We start from the raw sequence: 21,253 nt of genomic DNA, 5'->3' as shown, positions 1-21,253 counted from the left end.
TATGTCTCCCAAAATACGTTAAATTCACTTTAGTGATATTTTAAAAATGTTTTTTTCAGGGCTACTTTACATTAAAAAAAGATAAATGATTATTGTGGTTAACAATAATTCCTGACAAAGTTATATAATTTATGTTTTTGTATCTTTAAAAATGTTATAATGGCTTTTTTTCAGAGTCAAACAGGCGATAAGGGGAATTCCACTGACGTCAGGAGGGTTTTTTTTTCTTTTTTTACACTGCTGGTTGCAGACAGGCTTTGTGGACGGGAGGCTGGGGCTGTTTGTAACCAAGCTGCAACTTCCGGGGTTGAAATATGAAGCCAACACTGAAGTGACAAAAACTGCAGTTCCTCAAATGGCCACTTGAGGTTAACTCAAAAAGCAAGTCAATCCTCATAAACCCCCATGCAAGCTGGTAGCTCCCAGTCTGAAAAGTGAAGCCAATGCGGAAGTGCCTTAAACCTGCATTCTTTCTAATGGCCAGCAGGGGGCGACTCCACTGACTGCAAAAAGAAGTTCGATTGTATGGAAGTCTATGAGAAAATGACCCTACTCCTCACTTGATTTATTACCTCAGTAAATACTTTCCTAATTAATTTATGGTATCAATCGGCTTCTTCAATGCGTCATAATGTTCATTTTGTAAATTATGGCCCCATTTAAAGTCAAAGTCAAGTCAAGACCCTCTAAGGAGTCGGATGGTCAGTTTTTTCTGGTAAGTACATTTTGTTTTAAGTTTGTTTTTCACTAGCAAAAATTAGCATTAGCATTATCACAGTTAAAACAGACTGTAAATGCACTGTGCTAACCAAGCTAGCAGCTATCAGCTAGCATTAGGGTCAGCTTCACCCTCTCATCCAAATATAGTCACCTCTGGCTCCGAAAATCCAGGATGGCAACAGTCAAAATGCAAACACGAAGCTTCAAAACAGGAGTCCACAAACAAATGGATGATGTCATGATGGCTACATCCATTATTTTGTAACAGTCTATGTTTGTAACACTTCACACTTCTCCCTTTCACACATCGTTACATTAATGTGATGGTAAGTTAACATGTTGGTCTCTCATCACTTCTACATTAAAGTCAGGATGGCAATCTTACCACGTCGGAGCTGTAACATTTCCTTAAAGATCCCCTCCAGGCATGTTTTAAAATGTATATAAAACACCCTGAAAAATAATTTGTGTCTGATATGGTTTTTCCACAAAAAAGTTCAATTATCTTGTTAAAATCCTTAAAATGCCATCTCCTCCTTCTCCCTTTGCTGAAGTTTAACTGTGGGACACATGATGTCTCCTACTTCCCTGTAAAGTGAAAAGTTCTCAGTGTGCACTGGAGGCTTCACGTTTCCGCATCACACTTGTGTAAGTTGCATACTGGGCCACGATTGGCTACCAAACTATTTGTGATGTCACAAATCATGCTCGTAGGCTGACCCCTTGTAATCAGATTTTCGATGAGCACAGAGAAACTTTCCACTTTCAGCAGAATGTGAAAGAAACTGCACATGCATGATTCTGCACAGCGCAGCTGAAACATTCATCTGTAGAAAGAAGAAGAAAAACACATTTTTGAGTGGAAGGGGACATTAACACTTTCACATTTAGGTCTGGTTCCTCCATCCTCCATCTTCTGGTCCTGGTCTTAAAGATGAACTCTGTGTCCAGTCCAAGTTTATCTTCAGCTCATTTGTTGTAAACTTGTGTTTTACCAAATGGCACACACAAAACTGAGAGCAAGGTAGTATTATTCCATCATAGTAGTCAATAGTGGAAAGTAACTAAGTACATTTTGTAGGAATTTGTGCACTCAAATAGCTTTATGATTTTAACAGGGCAATTATGAATTATTATTGTGCACGACTCAAATATGAAATTATTCGTCCAGTGACATAACTCACATTAGAGTATATATAATAATAGGGAAATAGTCCTCCTTGTTGGCCACACAAGAGAGGTCGATTAGAATTATGATTGTTATTAATCTAATTATGATTTTGCGAGGGTATAGGTCTTTTAAGGTTACATCACTGAGATGCAAGCACAAGAAAACACCAACAAGTTCACTTTTAGTTAAATACACATTTATTGCAAATACTACAGCTACAAGTACTAAACACTACAACTAAAACATTTTACTAATGAGAGACAAGAGGGAAAGGGAAAGTAGGCTATGGCTAGTGAATAATTTGAATGCATGAAGCAGAGTTATCTATTGTGTAGTTGGTATGAGAGACCTGATAAACAGATGAGATGACTGTTATCTTAGAAGCAGAAAGTCAAAACAGTATAACCGCTTTGTTCTGAATTGCCTATTGAAGTTACCAATTATGAAAGCACCACGGTTTAAGCAAGTTGGTGGAGGTTTTGTAGAAATACTTGCTTGACTACTACTTGAAAAGTTTACAGTAGAATTAAAGTTGGTGCCAGCTAGTCTCTGTGGGTGACTGGCTCTTTGAGGTGGGGGATGATTATCCAAGTTTTGCTAACAGCTCACATTGGGGAGTGAGTTGGTCTTTCTTGAAGGGTCAAAGGTGGTTCGGGTCAGTGGTCTGGTTTAGTGGCCATGTAGGAGAAAAGGAGTCTTTTTTATCTTGATCGTTACTGTTTGCAGGATGTTGTAAATCTCACTGATGTCTTTTGGCCAGCATTCCTGGGGGTTTGAAGAAAGAGCTGGTCCTGTCGTTTGAGGATTGTACCGTCTGCATTTGAAACATGCAGGGACTTTCCCCTACAATTTACTCAAGTACTGTACTTAAGTACAATTTTGAGGTACTTGTACTTTACTGAAGTGTTTCCATTTGATTTACTTTAAGATACTTTATTCTTACACTCCACAACATTTCAGAGGGAATTACTGTACTTTCTACTTTACTACATTTATTTGACAGCTTTTGTTACTTTTCAGATGAAGATTTGACACAAAGGATAATATAATAAGCTTTTAAAATACAACACATTATTGAAGATGAAACAAAAAGCTTACAAAAAGCAGTGTGTAGTCAGGGTCACATTTCAGATATCTATGAGTTGTTAACAGCTCCACCAAATAGTGATTTTTCCCACTAAACTTCTCACATGGTTTCATTTCAGTAAATCTTCAAATGATCCAATATTTCACCAAAAATCAAAGATCAGAGAAAAAGTCCAAAAACATGCTGCTTACACACAATGTCATATATAATAATATATCAGACAGAGGGACCAAACCACTACTTTTACTGCAATACTTTAACTACATCAAGCTGATATTACTTATGTACTTTTGTACATAAGTGGGATTTTTCATTCAGGACTTTTACTTGTAATGGACATTGCTGTATTGGTACTTTTACTTAAGTAAAGGATCTAAGTACTTCTTCCCCTACTTATAATAGTACTGTATTTTATATTTTATATTTTATAATAGTACAGTTTTTTACCTTAATAATCAATTGATTGTTCAGTACAAAAAAGTTAGAAAATTGTGAAAAACGCCGATCATTATTCCCTGAAGCCCAAGTTAACATATTGAAAATCTAAATATCACACTTTTGCTATGTATATAAACCAATAATAAGCCAATAATGGCTTGTGTTAGTCGGGGCTGGGTGAACTCTCTGGGGTCATTGGGTCAAAAATTAGGTATAGACCCCAATTAACATGTAAAAAATGGCTAATTTTGCTTTTGCAGCAGTTATTTTGTGACAACTTGTGACTGAACTTGATTAAGACACTGAATGGAGATTTTGACACAAGACATGGCCTCAAGATTAGGGAAGAATGAGGGAGCCACAATATTTTGTTTTTATCATTCTTATTATCAAACATATTTGTGGTTAATTAAATGACCATACACACACTAAATATAGGGCGTTCAGGCAGCTGCCTGGTTTGTGGTTCAGCTTAATGTCAATGAGTCAATGATTTTTTGTAAATCTCTCACTTACTGTAATTGCTTTGAGCGCCCTCTGCTGGCGAAATTGAAATACACCCCTCTGTATTTCCCAGACCCTCTTTGGTGTAATATTGACATAATTTAATAACACTTAGTCGGCCCATATTGTAGCATTTCATCCCTTTTTTTCTCTGCCCCCACATAAGACTTACATATATAAAAAACAAGAAAAGTCACCTTAAAAAAAATGACTCAATTACAGAAAAACAATAAAACTGACTGATAAAATGGTTAATTTTATTCAGAGCCTTTCCAAATGTGAGCTTGCATGGGCCCAAACTGGAGAACTTATCACCTAATTTTATTGCTTGGTCATGATTGAAAGTGTTGCAACTAACTTAGACAGTAATAAAATCTAGGAATCACCAAAGCTCGGTCATAAATGGAAAATACAACCTCATCATAAAAGCCAGTTAATCAGTCAACAATGGGTTAAATTAAAAAAGAAATTCCTATTGTCATCGCACACACTTGCCTGTTTAGAGTGCAGTGAAGAAGCAGAAGTAAAATAGGCGTTTATGGGATGGCTCTGGGCAGCACGCTTTCACTTCTGCTTCCGTTTGTTTGGTTGGAACAAGACACGCCGCTACGAGTAGAAAGTCACTGAATGAGCAGCAGGGTTTTTACAGTCTTCTAACTTCGTCGTTACAGTTGAATGATGAGGAACAAGAGTATATCCCAAAGGGTGAGTGGTTTCCCCGTTTGAAAAATCACCTTAATATTCTTATGAGTGGTTTAAGTGTCAGTGGTTTTGACTTTATCAGGAAGGTCACACTTTGCTGTGGTTCTATATTATTATTTGACTCATGGATTGTGTTGAGGTAATGTGAATCTGTTGTATTATAGGTTTAACTATAGCAGCTTTGGACAGTATTTTTCGAAGAGCAAAACTAAAATGGGAAGAGGCTGTCTTCAAGGGGTGGACAAAATAACATGTCGCCCACCTTACAGTGTACAGTATAATGTAATCCAGTTGTATTAACACAGTCGTGAGACTGAAAAGAACATTAAAAGCCTCATAGAAGAGGTAATAATGGCAGGACTGTCGAATTATTGCAATGTATAGGTGTTCCCATTTTTTTGTCTACCCCCTGGACTTTCCATTGCGTGCTTGGTAGCCTGAACAACAAAGAATGTGGTTTCAGAAGTCACTTGTAAGACCTCTGTTCCCCTGAGAGCAACATGAAACCGTAGTTCATTTAAAAATGGAGTTTGGAGCTCTGAAGACACTTTTGTCCTTTTTTCCTTTTGAGTTAAGAGTCAGAACAGGCACGAAGAATAATACATGTCCCCCTGACAGACTTAACAACCAGTAACTGAGGTTTCGATTTATATTTATTTCCTGAAACAGTTTGACCACGTAAGTGAAAGCTGTTATACAATAGGACACCTAGAAGTTGAGATGAGTTAAAGTAAGGATTTTAATCGTTCAGAAGAAGAAAAATGGGATGATATTTGTACTCAAAGTGTTTAACGAACCAATACCACTTGTGAAAAGTGCTCTTTCTTTTGCTGGTGTGTGTGTGTGTGCTCATGTGTACCCCTGTCATACAAGTTTTACAGGTAGTCACGCTCCGATTAAGGCGTTATGCAATCACATATCATCAGTTTTGTCAGTCCATTAGCTGTAAATAAACTTCACCAACCTGATCAAAACAATAGGTGGTTCTTTTGCTTTGTATTACAGCTGGAGTGCTGCCTGTTTCCTGCGTTTTGGGGAAACAAACACATTTCAGTCCATTGCTTTTTTAAGGCAGAGCATAAAGAATAAAACTCTAGGACAGTATAATAGAATAAACCGGAAACTTATCATTATCATTTTTTGTTATGGTATGTCTTCCTCTTTTGCTCCTCGTTTTCTTCACTTTTATTGTGAGTAAAAGAGTATTTCCTCTATTCTTATGCTGCTATTACTTGGTACTTTCATACTTACGCACTTTTTTATTTATGCTTTTTTATTATTTACAGTATTCATTATGATTATTATTTGGTATTTTTGGTATTTGATTCCCATACATTGTGTGATTTTATGTGTTGATTTTTCTATCTTATGGCACTGCTTCCCAGGTAATGTTTCATTACTTTACATGTACAATGTGTTGGAATGACAATAAAACCTTGAAACTTTGAAATCTTGAATTTGGTACTTTCAACAATGCTTTACAGCATAGTCAAATCAATTTTTATTTGTATAGCCCAATAAGAGAAATCACAAATTTGCCTCAAGGGGCTTTACAATCTCTATAGCAATACAACATCTGCTATCCTTAGACCTTTGATTCGGAAAAACTCTCAAAAAACACCTTTAAGCATAAATACTATACAGCATTTGTCATACCTATCTGCTAATCTTTATGCCCTTTTTTATGAACTGCTCCATCAAGGAAAACTCCTTGATGGAACAGTCAACCTGCAATCACTGAGCTTATATAAAACATCTTCCTATAATAAACAAAAAACTACTGACACTAACATAACATAACACCTTATATAATTTCCTCTTGTAGTGAATATGGCATTGTCCAGCTGTGTAGCTCCCGCTTTGATTGCTGACTCCACCTTGGAAGGCTGGGAGGTTATCGGCTCCGGAGGGTTTGGACAAATCTACAAAGCCAGACATAGTCAGTGGTGCTGCGATGTTGCCGTTAAACTGCTTCATTACGATGACGGGTGAGTAGTTTCAAAGAGTTCGCGTTTGATGTAAATAAAAAGAAATTGTAAATAACTCACAGTGTAAAAAAAAACCAAAAACCCACACACAGAACCAGTTCATCTTTGCTGCGAGAAGTCGACATGATGCGTCAAGGAAGCAGCCCGTATGTTATTCAGGTCCTCGGGGTCTTCAAGGGTCGACTGCCCGCCTCTGGACCATCAACACACCTCGGTCTGGTCATGGAGTTCATGGAGAGAGGAACACTGGCCTTCCTACAGGTAACCTACATACCAATCTAACAACCTACTCACCTATCTACCTACTTCATTTACTCTTTTTAAGTTATTTGGTTTTCTTCATTTTGGCAATGCCTTTCAGTTGGTCCACTGATTTGGTCCAGACTGGAATATGTCTGCAACTTTTGGATGGATGAAATTCATTCATTGTCCCCAGAGGATGATTTTTAATACCTTTGATTTTCTCTTATCCATTGAAATATCTCAACATATACTATAATGATAGGCACAAAGTGTTGTGTAGGCATATCCGGTTCTCAGAGGATGCACCCTAATGACTTTGGTGATACCCTGATACTAAACCATGAGGCTGACATTTGTGGTTTTGATTAAAACGTCTCAACAATATCCAATTTGGTACAGACATTCATATTCCCCTCAGGATGAATTGTTCTAACTTTTCATCTAGCGCCACCATCAGGTCAAATACGTAATTTATCCAGTACTTTGGTTTTTGAACAAATTCCTACCAAACTAATGTTAGTTTACTGCTAATAAGCAAATGCTAACATGCTAAACTAGGATGTTGTACCTGCTAAACATCAGCATGTTAAAGGGGGCATAACATACTTTTTGTGATTTTCTGTTTATATACCGTTATGATGTCAGATGTCCATGTTAAACATGGTCAAAGTTCCAAAACTTGAGATGAACTTATGTAAAAATGCTCCCATGCAAGTCGAAAGCCAACTGCCCTTCAACCTCTCTGAATGCTTCATTTGCAAAGTTACCTCTGCTTCCTCCTTGTGATGACATCAGATTGTTTTCATATGCCCACAAACAGATGTCCGTTGATACCACTTGTTGCTAAATTTGTTCCATGGGTTGTTTACATTGTTCATTTGCATATTTTAGATCTGACATTTACGGATGTATTTGAAAAGTTTCCATTTTGAGTAATGAACGAAAAAAAAAAGAAAAGAGGAAGAAGTTCAATCCAACTATTACTGTTTTTTATGTAGCCTCTGGAGCCACCAGACATCTGCTGAGGGGCTAATCAATCAGAACACAGTAGGCTCATCAGGAAGGAGCTAAATGATCCTGTTTCAGACAGAGGCTGAACTGAGGAGCTGCATAAAGAGCCAATAAAAGTTAAATAAGGAGTTTTCAGCAGTAGAAAGAGTGTGTGTGTCTCACTACGGCTCATTTGCCACTATTTGTAAATCTGTAACTATGGAAACATTAATTACAGGACACCTTACGTGGAGCCCCGCCCTGGCCGCTGGTCTTCAGACTGGCTCATCAGGTGGCTCTGGGTATAAACTTCCTCCACAGTCTCTCCCCTGCGCTGCTCCACCTGGACCTGAAGCCCAGCAACGTGCTGCTGGACACCTATCTCAACGCCAAGGTGAGTCCCAGGCTTTAAGGGAAGGCCTGACCTCATTCTGCTGCATCTATACATCAGTTTGCACTATATATGGTAGACCAACTTCCCTTTTAGTCTTAGTCTAGTCTGCAGTCATGGTTTCCTCCTATAGTTTGTATTCTCACATCCGACAAAAAAGAAAATGCGGAGTGTCACGTTTTTAAAGTACAGACTTTCATATCATCTTTGATGGAAAATTATGATCCTAATTATAATATTTGTCAATTGGACTAAAGTTCACTAAAATTATTTTAGTTAATTGTTTAACATACATTTTTTCCCCTTTTATTTCCCCTTAAAGTTGGCAAAAACATTGCCAACTTTAAGGGCATTTGTCTGACAGTATTATGTACAGTATGAATTTGAAACTATTTTTGGTGGCTTCACCATTCCACTAAATTGAATCATCATCTCAGGCATAATTTTACACACTTTTTGCCAAAATAAAAAACAGAAATAACAAAACAAACATTGTAATGCCCTTGGTGTTGCACATTTCCACTATGCATTTGTTCTACCTGCACACCTTAACACAAGGATGAATAATCCTAAAATAAAATACATATTTGATGTTTTTGTAATCTTTGGGATCATGTGGGTCAGTTAACTTTAAGAGATTTACTGTAAATAATGACAGGATTTCGGTCATGGTTATGCTTATCCTAACTAGCTGCAACCAACGATCATTTTCATCATTGATTAATCTGCCAATTATTTTCTCAATTAGATTTATTTTTGGTCTGTACAAATCTCTTATCTTTGTCTGACCAACAGTCCAAAACCCAAAGATATTCAGTGTACTATCACATGAGATAAAGAAAAGCAGCAAATCCTCACATTTGCAAAGCTGGAAACATATCAACAAATCCATTAATTGAATAATTGCTTTAACATTAGCCTAAATAAGTTTACATTGTCTGTACATATTTTACAAATCTGAATGAAAGCATTTCCTCTGAATTTGGCTGCGTGCTTCAGTTTCAGTTCAACGTTTTTGGTGTGAACATTTCTTCTCTTTTATTTCCCAAAAGCAACTCGAGTGGACTGGAGAGTCTAATTCGCTTGTAGTTAGACTAAGTCTAAGTTAGTCGCTTGTAGAGTGCTTATTATGAGTTCCAGCTCTCATCCTAAACTTACAGTAAATAGACAGTCATTACCTTTGTAGTGCCTACACCCACATTGAGGGTACAAACAGATATCCCCATGATTGTAAGACACAAAACTTTATTAATGTTACCACCATTAGGTCTTTGTAAAATACAATTCTCTCCTCCCCTAACTTCTTCTTTCCTCCATCCCCCTCCTTTCTCTCCAGCTTACAGATTTTGGCCTTGCCAGATTTTACCACAGCGTCAAGCGGATGTCCAAGAAGAACATCGAAGAGGAAGGGGGAACAATCAGCTACATGCCACCGGAGGCATTTGGCATATCGTACAGCCCTACACGAGCCTCTGATATCTACAGGTACAAGAGCACTGATCCAACACTTTAGTGTATCATTTATCATATAATAAATAACAATGACAATTCATTTCAGTTTTGTATCCTTTGCAGAACCATACTGATATATTTTTTACTTTTATTAAAGGGGAAATATAAGTAAATTATAGTAACAATTAAAATATGGTAATTTTAGTGCAGTTCATCATCTGATTTTTCCAGTGTCAGCCCCAAATATGAATGTCAGGAACGACGAATGGGCGTCTTTAACCCTTGTAGTGTGACATAATGGAAGAACAGTGATGTGGTGTGTCTGAGATGCACCACAACACCCTGACGAAATGTCTAGCATGTCAGAATTATTTGTATTTTCCTGCCTAGTTTAACAACTCCTATGACGTGTTCCTTGATGTTGACCAATAGGATGACAAAGTGCTATCTGACTTAGCTGCAGGCCTATTATTTAAAGCATACTATACATATGCGGGCTTGTTATTGCTAAACACGGGTTTAGACTTGGCAGGAAGTTAAAATAACAGCTGCATAGTCATTGAACAGGTGAGGGAAGATAGTTTGCAGGAACTCAGGTGACTTCCTTGTCGGACGAACCGCACCCAAATGCTCAACAATGATATAATATTCTGGCACTGATTAGATTGTTTGTTGTCCTAAACTCTGCATATGAGCCAATTTATAGAGATTACAATCAACCTGGGTGTTGCTGCCACGATAAATTACTGATCTTGGCATGTTACTCTCTCTTGCAGCTATGGTATACTCCTGTGGTCCCTTGTCACAGGGAAACAGCCATATCCAAGTAAGTGACGGTTATGTCTTTTTGTCCTCTGTCTCCTTATATCTCACATTTGCTTTCTTAGGCCCTCTCTCATTCTTTAGTGGCTCAAAACATCTGCTACCTCTCTCTTTGATTTTCTTCTGTGATTTAAAGTTATTTTTGCATGAAGACATGTGGCGTAAGAATGGCGACCTTTGTTTTGTTGGTTCTGGACTGTGTAGATGTGACTGTACTTTGTTCGCACATGTTAAACAAAAACAAGTTAATTTCTCAACTCAGCTGGATGGGGAATAACCCAAATAAATTCAGTCCTCTGAACTTCAAGCCACCCTGGGTAGGACTTTTATTTGATTACAGCATCTTTCAGATTTTTTGGTGCACATATTGCTCTCAACCCATTTAATTTCAGGCGGCCGGGGGGGGGGGGGGGGGGGGGCAGTTGCAATTTGATTATTTGGTCACTTTGGCTGGCAGTGCAACACATTTTAAACACATATATTATATATATATAATTATATTATATATATATATATATTATCACATTATAAAGTTGATATGGCAAATAAGTTGGCATATCAACTTATTAAACAGTTGTTTATTTATGCCTCCAGAAATCAACAGAGCAACGTTAGCATTCATCTTAAATATGTTTCTGACCACCTGATGGCTCTTTTTTAGATGGTAGGTGGTGTACAGTGGATTTATCAGTGCTTGAAATTTGTTGAAACAGTAAAGTTGTGGACCATAAAACCAAAACAATGAGCTTAAAGATGCTAAAAAGCTCTGTAGAACTGAGAGGAACTGCAGGGTCAGGTGAAAATTGTCTGTGGGTTTGTCACTACATGACCAACCCCTTTCACATAGCCATTTAATTCTAGTTTATATAAAAATATTGGTTAGTGCAGCTTTAAGCTAAGTAAGCATCAGTCCAGATGATTGTGTTCAGGTATTTTTGTGTTCATTTTCAACAGGACATAGACAGTCTCCCTAAACTCAAAGCCACTCTGACATCCTTTTTAATCCTTTCCCTCATGTAGATGCAATGTCCAGCATCGTGCGGTTTCGCATCCCGCAGGGAGACAGACCCTCGCTGGATGACATCAGGGGTCCGGCCGCAGGGCTGGCAGGTCTGGCAGGACTGATAGAGCTCATGCAGAGAAGCTGGAGTCAAAAACCCGCTGAAAGGCCCACTTCTCGTGGTAAGAAAACTCCCTCATTATATGGGAACTGGAGGAGTGGTTAAAAATGCAGAAACTATTGGATAGTGGTAATTCATGTCACCCTCAAGATGAACTGTATTAACTTTGTGATCCTTTGATTCTGAAACCAGACTCGCTAAAACTCTGAACTGACACAGAAAATTACCACACTTTTAGTAGTTTGCGGTACCTGGCCCTAACGTTACATCTTTACTCTCTTAATGTTGTTTGCAGAGTGTACAACTGTGACAGAAGAACTGTACAAGATGCACAAACATGCAATTATTGATGCAGTCCATCAAGTGCTGAAAAAACTGGTCAGTGATAATTCTTTATTACTTCTAATAAATCTCCACAAACACTCCAGTCATGCTTAGATGCTGTAAAATTTTAACATGACGCAGCAAATAATAGTTTTTTTTTTCCATTTAGACTGACGTCACTGCCTGATTTGCTCTTTCTCTTCCTCTTCCTCTTTCCAGGACCAAAAGGAAGAAGACAGAATAACAGAACAGGTTCAAAGAGTTCATATCACTCAGACTTCAGGTCCGTTTTTAAATTTAATATTTTTTATTTCTTCACTTTTGAAGATTTTTGAGTATGTCAGAAGACATTTTGGGGAATGTGCTGATTCACTTTACTGCGGAGAGATGAATAAATCAATAACAATCTCATGTCTTTATGGTAATTTAAAAAAATGTTTAAAAATATTTTTTGGGGACGTTTTATGACTTACAGCCAGCAGTTAGCTTAGCTTTGCATAAATGTTGAAAAAAGCTAACCCGACTCTGTCCAAAGTTAACAAAAAAGGGTCACCAATTAACATGTTTTGTTTGTTTAATTTGTACAAGAGCCAGGCTAGCTGTTTCCACTCATTATGCTAAGCTAAGCTAACCAGCTTCATATTTATTGTGCAAACATGAAAGTGGTATCAAGGGCAATTGATTTCCCAAAATGTCGAATTTTTTGGAGTTGTGTGGTGCGAGTCTGTAATATTTAATAAAACACGTAGAAAGTATATAAAAAAAAAAACTACTAGCTTTAGCTTACTAGCTTTACTGCAGTTTTCAATTTGTTAGTGCTAGACTGGATCAGCCTGAGGGACAATTTGCGAAACTCTTGCAAGATTTGTACGTGTTGCGTTTCTTCATTGTGCCTGTAACCCTAACCCTAACCCTAACCCCGACCCTAACCGCACTTGCAAGAGTTCATTCTTCCGGCTGATCTAATCTAGCATTTACCCTTTCAACTTGATAAGCAAGATATTTTTTTAAGATTATTTTGTCAAAATACTATTTCCAATGTCAAGAAGTGCTTTGATTGATTTAGTTTGGTTGAGCTAGTTTAGATTAAAAATTGATGTTGCAAAAAAACCCCAAAAATGTCATTTTAGAGCACCAATTTTCACATTTGACATGGTTTTATTTGGCATTATTTTTGCAGAGTACGCCGGAGTTCAAGCTGCCAATGTCTGTGATAACGTGCCAACAGGACGCCCACCGATTCAGGTGAGATTAAAACAATTCAGGCTGTCGCTGCAACCTGATGAGACTCTGAGAGAGATGTCCACTTGTCTTTAACACTCAAGATATGTTTAAATTAGCTTTAGGAGAAGGATCACTCCCAGTCTAGATTTGATGAAATAGTTATTCTTTTAACCCTAGAAGAACATGAATTGACTCACTATGTCTTCTGTGAGTGATGTTTCTTTTTTTGGCACAAATTGGTCAATGCTGTGGTGTCTGTGCACTGCACATGTCTTTTGCTGCTGTGGGGAAATATTACACGCATCACTTCCTGCTGTACCAGGGGAATTTTCACAGGAAGGAGTGTAGAATATGGCACATGTAAGAGCCTTGGTGAACTGAGTATAGGTTGGATGATGGTTTATTGCATCAGTCGGTATTTCCCCTAAGACAGATGGTTTTAAAGAGGCATGAAGAGACATGTCTGTGTCAAACTGGAACAACCATCTCTGAACAAAGAAAGCGAGTGGACTGTCTCATCATTTTCAAGCTACTCACAGTGCTGTCCAAGTATTTTAACTCAGACAGTCTCTCAACAGCTCACACCTCCTTTTATAGTGAGTGAATTTAATTATTGTTAGAGCCCTCACACCGTGAGCCGACGGTTGGCTGTCTTTAAGACGTCATTTGAGTATTTGTGGTCAACCGCTGGCTGTAGTTCCTGCAATGTGTCTGACATGTTGCCTCTAGCTGGCCCTTATCGTTTTTTTGAAGATTCAGCATGTTGAGTTGGTGGTAGAGACAGTCAGCAAAAGATGTTTGACATGTTGTTCTCCTCTAGCTTCAACTTTTTTTTTATCAGACATATGATTCAGTTAATATCCATACAGTAAAGAGACCATTTTAACAGAGTTTTGTGTTGTGAAAATGGTAGACTAGATTGTTTCAGACTACTGACCAGTTACTTCCTCCCTCACAAATGTTCATATATGCTGCCCATCAGCTCTTGGCTTTGTAATGAGTTTGAGTGCAACTTTTCACTGCAGATATGAGTCAGTTTTAGTCATCTCTTTAGGCCAGTTATGTGTACTAAGGCCCATTGATGACTGGTTATTCTCAGGAGTTGTAGTAGATTATAGAGGTTTCTGTAAATGCTGAATTATGAAACCTCTGGGATACATGGTGGAACATTTTCAACACTACACACCTCCAGTTACCATTTCCCCCTGACATGGACAAATGAGAACCTGCAAAGGAACCTCAAAAATACTTTGCTATATATTTTAAACGTCTTGAAATGCCCCTCTATCTCATTTTAAAAAATATATAATAACATGAGCCAGTAACTAGTAAGTTTATCTCAGTGTTTCTTTTTAACTTTAAAGTGAGTGTTCAAGGCTACAAGTGGACAAAATTTACATTAACATATGTGCAACACAAAAGAATGAAAGATTTTATTCCCCTTCATCTTTAATTTAGACGTTAAACTAACAAACCCACTCCGGTGAGAGTTACCATATAACCTAGTCCACCAGTATGTCATAAACAACCTATAGACAGAACATTGACTTCCTTTTGTTGCAGGAAATGGCCAATGGTTGGACTGCAAATCTCAACGGTGAACCACAAGTCAAAGGTAAAGAGGAAGTTGGTGTTGGAGCTATATAGCAACCACTAAAGTAGGAGGGAGTGTTTTGAGTTTTTAGGTCACGATTCAGACTAGCAAAACACCCATCACGGCTTGATGTTTTTGGATACATGTTTGCCCTTTCAGATCTGCCTTCATCTCGACCTCCAAGAGTGTGTCACGTTTACCCGGGCCACATGTCATCAGGCTTTAAAGTGAAGCTTTCCTCTGTTCATCCCATTCGTTCGTTAACACCGTCTCCTCCGTCTGATCCGACCCCTGTGACTCCTGTGACTCCTGTGACTCCTGCGACTGGGAGGTCACCTCAAGGCAGAACAGCAAAAATCCCTCAGTCGGCTCTTAGAGCAAACCTGTTTCCACAGTACCAGGTGGGTTTTTTCATGAAAGTTGTGTTAAACGATGACATATCTGTTGTTTGAAAAATAAAAAAAAAACACCTTAAAAGGATTAATTGAAGTACAACAGGTAACTTGAGCATCTTGAACACTAAAAAACTCTCCACTGAAGTCAACACAGCAGAGTCACTGCCCATCTTCTGCTATAGGCTGAAAACCCACCTTTTCAGACGACACCTCAACACCCCATGATGGCACTACTTCCATCTCATTTCTTAAAAATAAATATGGGATGCACTTCCAATTTTTTGATGACATCTGACTCTTATTCATACTCAGATTGAATGCATTTACTGAAATGCAATTATCAGACTGCATTTTGTATCTGAAAGATACATTTAGCCATACATTAATAATTGCATACACTGAAATATATACTATAATGTAATATACAGAAGACTGTATTAAACAGAGGAAAATATTATAAAATGTAACTGTCCATCACCTGTTTTTTTCTATATTAAAGGTTACAGCTGGTGATTTTCTATTTTTTCTCATTGTCAACAAAACTTATGTGTAGAGCCAAACATATCCACAGCCTGATATATCTTATTCCTCTGTGCCATAGACCTCCACTGTGGTCCACAAACTATTAAAAACATGTCAATGGGCCACAGTGTTGCACTGGGTGACATGTTCCTTCACCACAAAGAGTATGGGTATGCTGATTTACTTGGAAAAAGCTCTAAACACCAGTTTCTGGAGAGTAGTTCTGTGTAAGGCAGATGCTAGTGGAATGTTAACGGTGCTTTGTACATTGTAAATTTCTCAAAGAACTTCAGTACAAAGTCTAACCCCCTCCCAAATCCCCAGACAATTCCTTTAAGATACACACTACTGTATATTGTAAATATTTGGGAAATATATGGCAGTAATTTTACTATATACAGTATTAGACTTTTTGGTCTTATACTGGTTGGTCTGAGCCCAACAGATGGTGGATTTGTGAGTCTGATAATGATCTTAACATTGGAGAGGTAAACAATAGAACGGCTGATGTTTATTTTTTTAAACATATATGCATATCATGACTAACATAAACAATACTTTCTGGTGGACAAACTATGTAAAAAGTATTTACAAATTTGAAATTACTGCAGATATATCTCTAAACTGCAATTTCTCATTATTTGTTGACCGACATATGTACCACTGTGATGTCTATGATCGGCTTATATTGGCTCTATATTGCACAATACACTGCACACTGTTTATACAATGTTTGTTATGGCTCTGGACCACCTTGATTTTTAAGTCTGAGAAAATATCTCTAATGATGTCATGGTGATGACATCAGGGTTATATCGGCTCGGGCTTAGAAAGTTAACTTTAACAGAAAGCCTGTGTTACAATTTAGGGCTTTCATTTTGAAAGAAGATGGCATTTACCAGGAATTTATGCAGAGATGTTGACTTACATAACAGGAAGTGAAACAAGAGACTGAAAGTAAGGATAAGGACTTCTTTTGCATCTGCCAACTTTAAGGGAGTGCAGTTATTACACATATTATACTCCTGTAATTTTTCTGTCTTTATGTTTTCTACCCACAGCGTCAGTTTTCCAGCCCCGACACTTTCCCTTGCCATTCTCCCCCCACTCGTGGAATCTGCATCCAACTCAGCAATGTAACTGGATTTCAGCATGGCAATAACAACACCATGCACATCAATGAGTATGTCGCAGACTCCCTAGAGAGGAAACGGCACCCAACGGCACCATCTAGAGTTGATCTTCCGCCTCAACATTTAGGAAGCTGGAAGAACAAGACAGGAGGACCCGGCTGAGTTGATGTGAAGCTTTCCGATTACAGGTTCTCCAATCTTCTTGTACAGTTCTCTAAGTTTGGTTGATACTTTCTTGCATAACAGGAAGGTCATGTTTGGTAAGAGAGTCTCCATGTGTGGAGGCAAACAGCTATATTTTACACCTTTTTTTAAAAAAATGTTTTTGCTTTTCAAATCTGGGCAGGATTCAGATATTGTTTTACTGTAGTCCGAGCTTTTGAAATTGTGCTTTTGGATTTTTAAAAAATTTTTTTTTACAATCTTTATTTATTTAGCTTATTTTATTCTAAAATTAAAATTAAAAGCTCACAACTCATTTTTGCCCTGTCAGCAATATAAACATGAGCCAAGTCTGGTCATATGGTTTTGCTTTTTCACCAACTGTGGTCGACAAATATCCACAGTCATGGTGCCAGCACACTATCAGGTGCCAGAAATCGCCTGAAAACAAGAACCCAGAGAATGTAATAGAGCTTATTCACAAAATACGTTTTATGGTAGTTTGAGCCTATTAATGCCAAATGCACATATAAGGAGTAATAGACACTCAGGGAATATTATAATATATAATATCAATTAAGTAAACTAATCAATACTCGTAGCATTTTCTTTATCCTGGAACCTCCACGTGTTTGGTATGTTATGGAGGTTAAACAGACAACAAGAATAATTTGCAAGTATTGTTTTGATTCAGGCTTGACCACTTTTATCTGCACTGACAAATTTAATTTCAATTGTCAAAATATACTGTGTATATTAATATATGTGTGTGTGTGTGTGTGTGTGTGTTTCTGGAAAGTGCAAATGCTCTTTCACTTCATTGCACCATATAGGTCTATTATTACAAACTCAGGTCATGGTGCCAAGAAATGTTCAGACCAAAAAACTTGATTATACATTTTATATACATTTTCAAAAATTATTTTAATGTGTGTATTTTAAAGTAATTTTCTAAGAATGTCCAACATGACATTGAATTTTTTTTTTTTTTTTGCAGAATGTGCATAAAATGATGAGCAAGACTTTTGCTGTCATAAATAGTTGGCTTCTTGCATTTGAATACTTCACTCAGTCGAAGCGTGATGTAGCTTCAATGAAGTGTTGGAACAAACATTTTTGCAGTATGTAAAAATGCTTTATTTTAAAGAATAAGTCTGTTGTTATTGTGTATTATACTTACTGTCAACAAATCCCATGAAAAGACCAAAAAGCAACAATGTGTTAGTCCCTCTTTGTGGCTCTCAGCTCCAAGGCTGTAAGTTCCCATTGAAGGTATTAATCTTTAAAAATGGGTCACAAATATATAGTCTCATTTTTAAGAAATGCTCAATAATTTCCTAAAACAGCTGGACACTGTAGTTTTTAGCAAATGTCACTTGAACAGGAGTAAACAGTGCATTTCTTGGGAACTATTTTGAGCGGCAGATGAACACACACATTCGATACTATAGTGAGTTTGTCCAGCAGCTGGACGGTATATGTGGGGTTGACTCACAGTAAACTACAGTGGACAGTTCAAGCTACATGAGGCTTGGGATACACAGACAATACTGGTCTTTTCATAAGATTTGTGATGCCTTATCCTTTAATTCTGAAGGTACTTCAGTGGAAATATACAGCACGGGAAACATTAAGAACCTGGTGATTGTAGTAGTTGAAAAGTAAAGTTTACTGTGATTCATATAACTTAATAAATGCAATATTTGTACTCAAAAGCTGTGGGTGTTATATTTTTGTGTTACATTCTATATTACATTTCAATCACCAAAACCAGGGTCCCTTTTTTAAAGATTTTTTTTTTCTACATTTTTACCCTTATTGGACAGTCGATAGTAAAGTGGTAGACAGGAGGCAAGAGGAGAGAGATGGGTGTGACGTGCAACAACGGTCCCTGGCAGGGACTTTGTGGTTTGGTGACGTCCACAGTTACCATTCAGCAACCAGGGAACTCCAAAACCCGGATAACTTAACTCCCTGCATCAGTGTGACTTGTTTAAATGAGGGGACGACCCTCTCAGAACCACATTTTCAAAGAGTTTAATTTCAGTTTTCATATTTTAAGAGGTTAATATCACTGAGCAGCAACAATTAGTTGAATAATCAGTCAGTCAGTTATCTGAAAAGTAATCAGCATCTGTTTTGATTATTGATTAATCATTTTTTAAGCGAAAATGTGCAGTTTTCCTCTGTTTTATATCATTGTAGACTGAATATTTTGGGCTTTTGGAACTGTTAGACTCAATAAAAACGTTACAATTTTGACTGCTTTTCGGACATTTTATAGACCAAACAGATATTGATCATGAAAGAAAATAATTGAATAATAATAACAATTGAATTGTCGATTGTATGTTTTTGCTGTCCAAATTACAGGAAGCAGGAATATAACCACAAAAACTTAAAAAGAATGATATGAAAATGGTTTATCCCCAACCATAAGTCAAAGTGAGAATCTGTAAGATACTTTGTTAAAAACATATATTCTTGTGTCATGTTTTAGCGGCATGTGGTGTTTGTGTTCTGCATTTCCCAGATATTTACATGTCAATCGAAATATGTGGGAAGACGCAGCACTGTCAACTTTTCCTTGGGTTGTTTGTTGATGATGAACTTTGAGTGTCTGTAGGTGGCACTCCTGTTTTTCTGTTAAGTTATGGCAACTATTGCTCACACTTACCAAAGCCTTCCTATACGTATTCGAAAACAAATGACTTTTGTTGATGCTGAAAATGTACAATGGATCACTTCCATTTCACCAGGGAACTTTTTTAAAACATACTGCAACTGCTGTCAAGTTTTTAAGACAGCAAATATGAACACTTTATGACTTTAGTTTACTGAAACTGTTGTTTAAAATGCTTTTGTTCATGTTCAGGGCCTTCTGTGATCAGTTTTTGACTTCAAAGAGCCTTATTTGTTGCACACTGTTAACCTAGTTTTTGGAACCAAAGTCTTTGTACTCCAGACACGAATTTCCAAAGTGCTAACACAGGCCTCTGCTGTGCACCAGGGCGTTGAAACTAATCGGTTGTGACGGTCCAGTGTATACCCGGCAGGCTCCTGGCACCGGATCCCTTCCTTTGCTGCCAATGCTCCATCTGCCACCGGATTCTCTGCAGAGACACGCTGTGTGTCACCGGGGACGACGAACTCACACAAGGATATATGGTATAAAATTACTTCTTAACAGGTATTTTCACGATGTTGGCACTGTATATGGGAAGAGTATCAGTAATAGTGTATGTTTTGGCATGTTTCAGGTCAGAATTGTGTTGTGTAAGCCCACCATTATCCAGAATACACCTCTTGGGGCATACAGCAGGGATGCCTACTATTTTCAGAACGACCATCTGTCTGCATCGAATGATTTATAGAGTGCGTATAAAGTGTAGTAGAGGTGGTTTGGAGGCCATGATAGTGTCAGTATTATATAAGCAAGGACAGAAGCATGTCAGTCAATAAGGGAGGTGTTAGATTAATTAAGACATAAATTATTAAATAACATTAATTAAGAATAATTACCAGCTAGGGTGGGCTTTTATTATCTTGCATATTTATTTTTTAACAAGTTTGCTAGTCTCAGTGGATTTTTTTTACCATAGTAGAAAAACTTGAACTCATATCTGATAATAAAACCATTAATTCCAAAAAAAATCTGATTTTAAATGACAAATGTAGTAAAAGGTTACCAGACCAGTCAAAAATCTAACTGAATACATCAATAAATAGTTGAATAATTATGTTGGGATTGTAAAAGAAATATAAAGCTTTATGTTTTTTATTTAACCTCCAGTTAGTTGGTTAACAAAGAAAAAAGTTTTTTTTATTTCTTTCCTTTGTTGCCATTCAGTTGATAAAATAAATTTATTTATTTTACTCTTTGACTAGCTAACTTTATTCTTCAATTCTGTCATTTTTCCATTTTTTGGTCTTGGCACACATTTAAGTGTTCATCTATTCCCTAATTTCCCCACATTTAATGTTTTCCTGACAACATTTCCAATTTTATGCATGAATGATAAGGAGATGAGCGTGTCCAGAGAAGAAACTGGACCATGGTTTGTACAGGTGTGGTAGTTAACTAGCTTAGTCAACATGATACAACGACAACAGCCATTGCAGGTAATGTTTATCATCTATATGCTGCATACTGCTGTAGTATTATTGCTAAACATTTAGCCGGCAAGCTAATGCTAATTAGAAGTTCACAGACACCATTCTTCTTTCCTCATATCAGAGAATAGACAGTAACTTTCTTTATTGCCACAAA

The 21,253-nt window shown here is 37.3% G+C and overlaps 1 protein-coding gene across 2 annotated transcripts; it reads left to right on the top strand.

Annotated features, from left to right (window-relative positions):
- The first annotated feature begins 555 nt into the window (after positions 1–555).
- ripk3 (receptor-interacting serine-threonine kinase 3) lies at positions 556–18,691 on the top strand. 2 transcript variants are annotated; one of them, XM_044342437.1, is made up of 13 exons: positions 556–715; positions 6,448–6,610; positions 6,703–6,871; positions 8,082–8,237; positions 9,571–9,719; positions 10,463–10,512; positions 11,529–11,690; positions 11,925–12,007; positions 12,173–12,236; positions 13,134–13,198; positions 14,741–14,792; positions 14,931–15,172; positions 16,750–18,691. In XM_044342437.1, exons 2-13 carry the CDS (start codon positions 6,453–6,455, stop codon positions 16,981–16,983), a joined length of 1,584 nt encoding a protein of 527 aa, XP_044198372.1. In that variant the 5' UTR covers positions 556–715; positions 6,448–6,452; the 3' UTR covers positions 16,984–18,691. The 2 variants fall into 2 exon arrangements, with proteins under 2 accessions (XP_044198372.1, XP_044198371.1); XM_044342436.1 differs by lacking the exon at positions 556–715 and adding an exon at positions 4,327–4,625.
- Positions 18,692–21,253: the final 2,562 nt, after the last annotated feature.

Source organism: Thunnus albacares, chromosome 22 (assembly GCF_914725855.1).
Source record: "Thunnus albacares chromosome 22, fThuAlb1.1, whole genome shotgun sequence".
NCBI lineage: Eukaryota > Metazoa > Chordata > Actinopteri > Scombriformes > Scombridae > Thunnus > Thunnus albacares.
The sequence above is the reverse complement of the archived record's forward strand: the minus strand, read 5'-3'. Positions and strand labels throughout refer to the sequence as shown.

Coding starts and splice junctions, on each gene's coding strand:
- ripk3 (XM_044342437.1), top strand. CDS start 6,453: ATGGCATTGTCCAGCTGTGTAGCTCCCGCTTTGATTGCTGACTCCACC. Junction 6,611..6,702: donor CTGCTTCATTACGATGACGG/GTGAGTAGTTTC, acceptor ACCCACACACAG/AACCAGTTCATCTTTGCTGC. Junction 10,513..11,528: donor AGGGAAACAGCCATATCCAA/GTAAGTGACGGT, acceptor TCCCTCATGTAG/ATGCAATGTCCAGCATCGTG.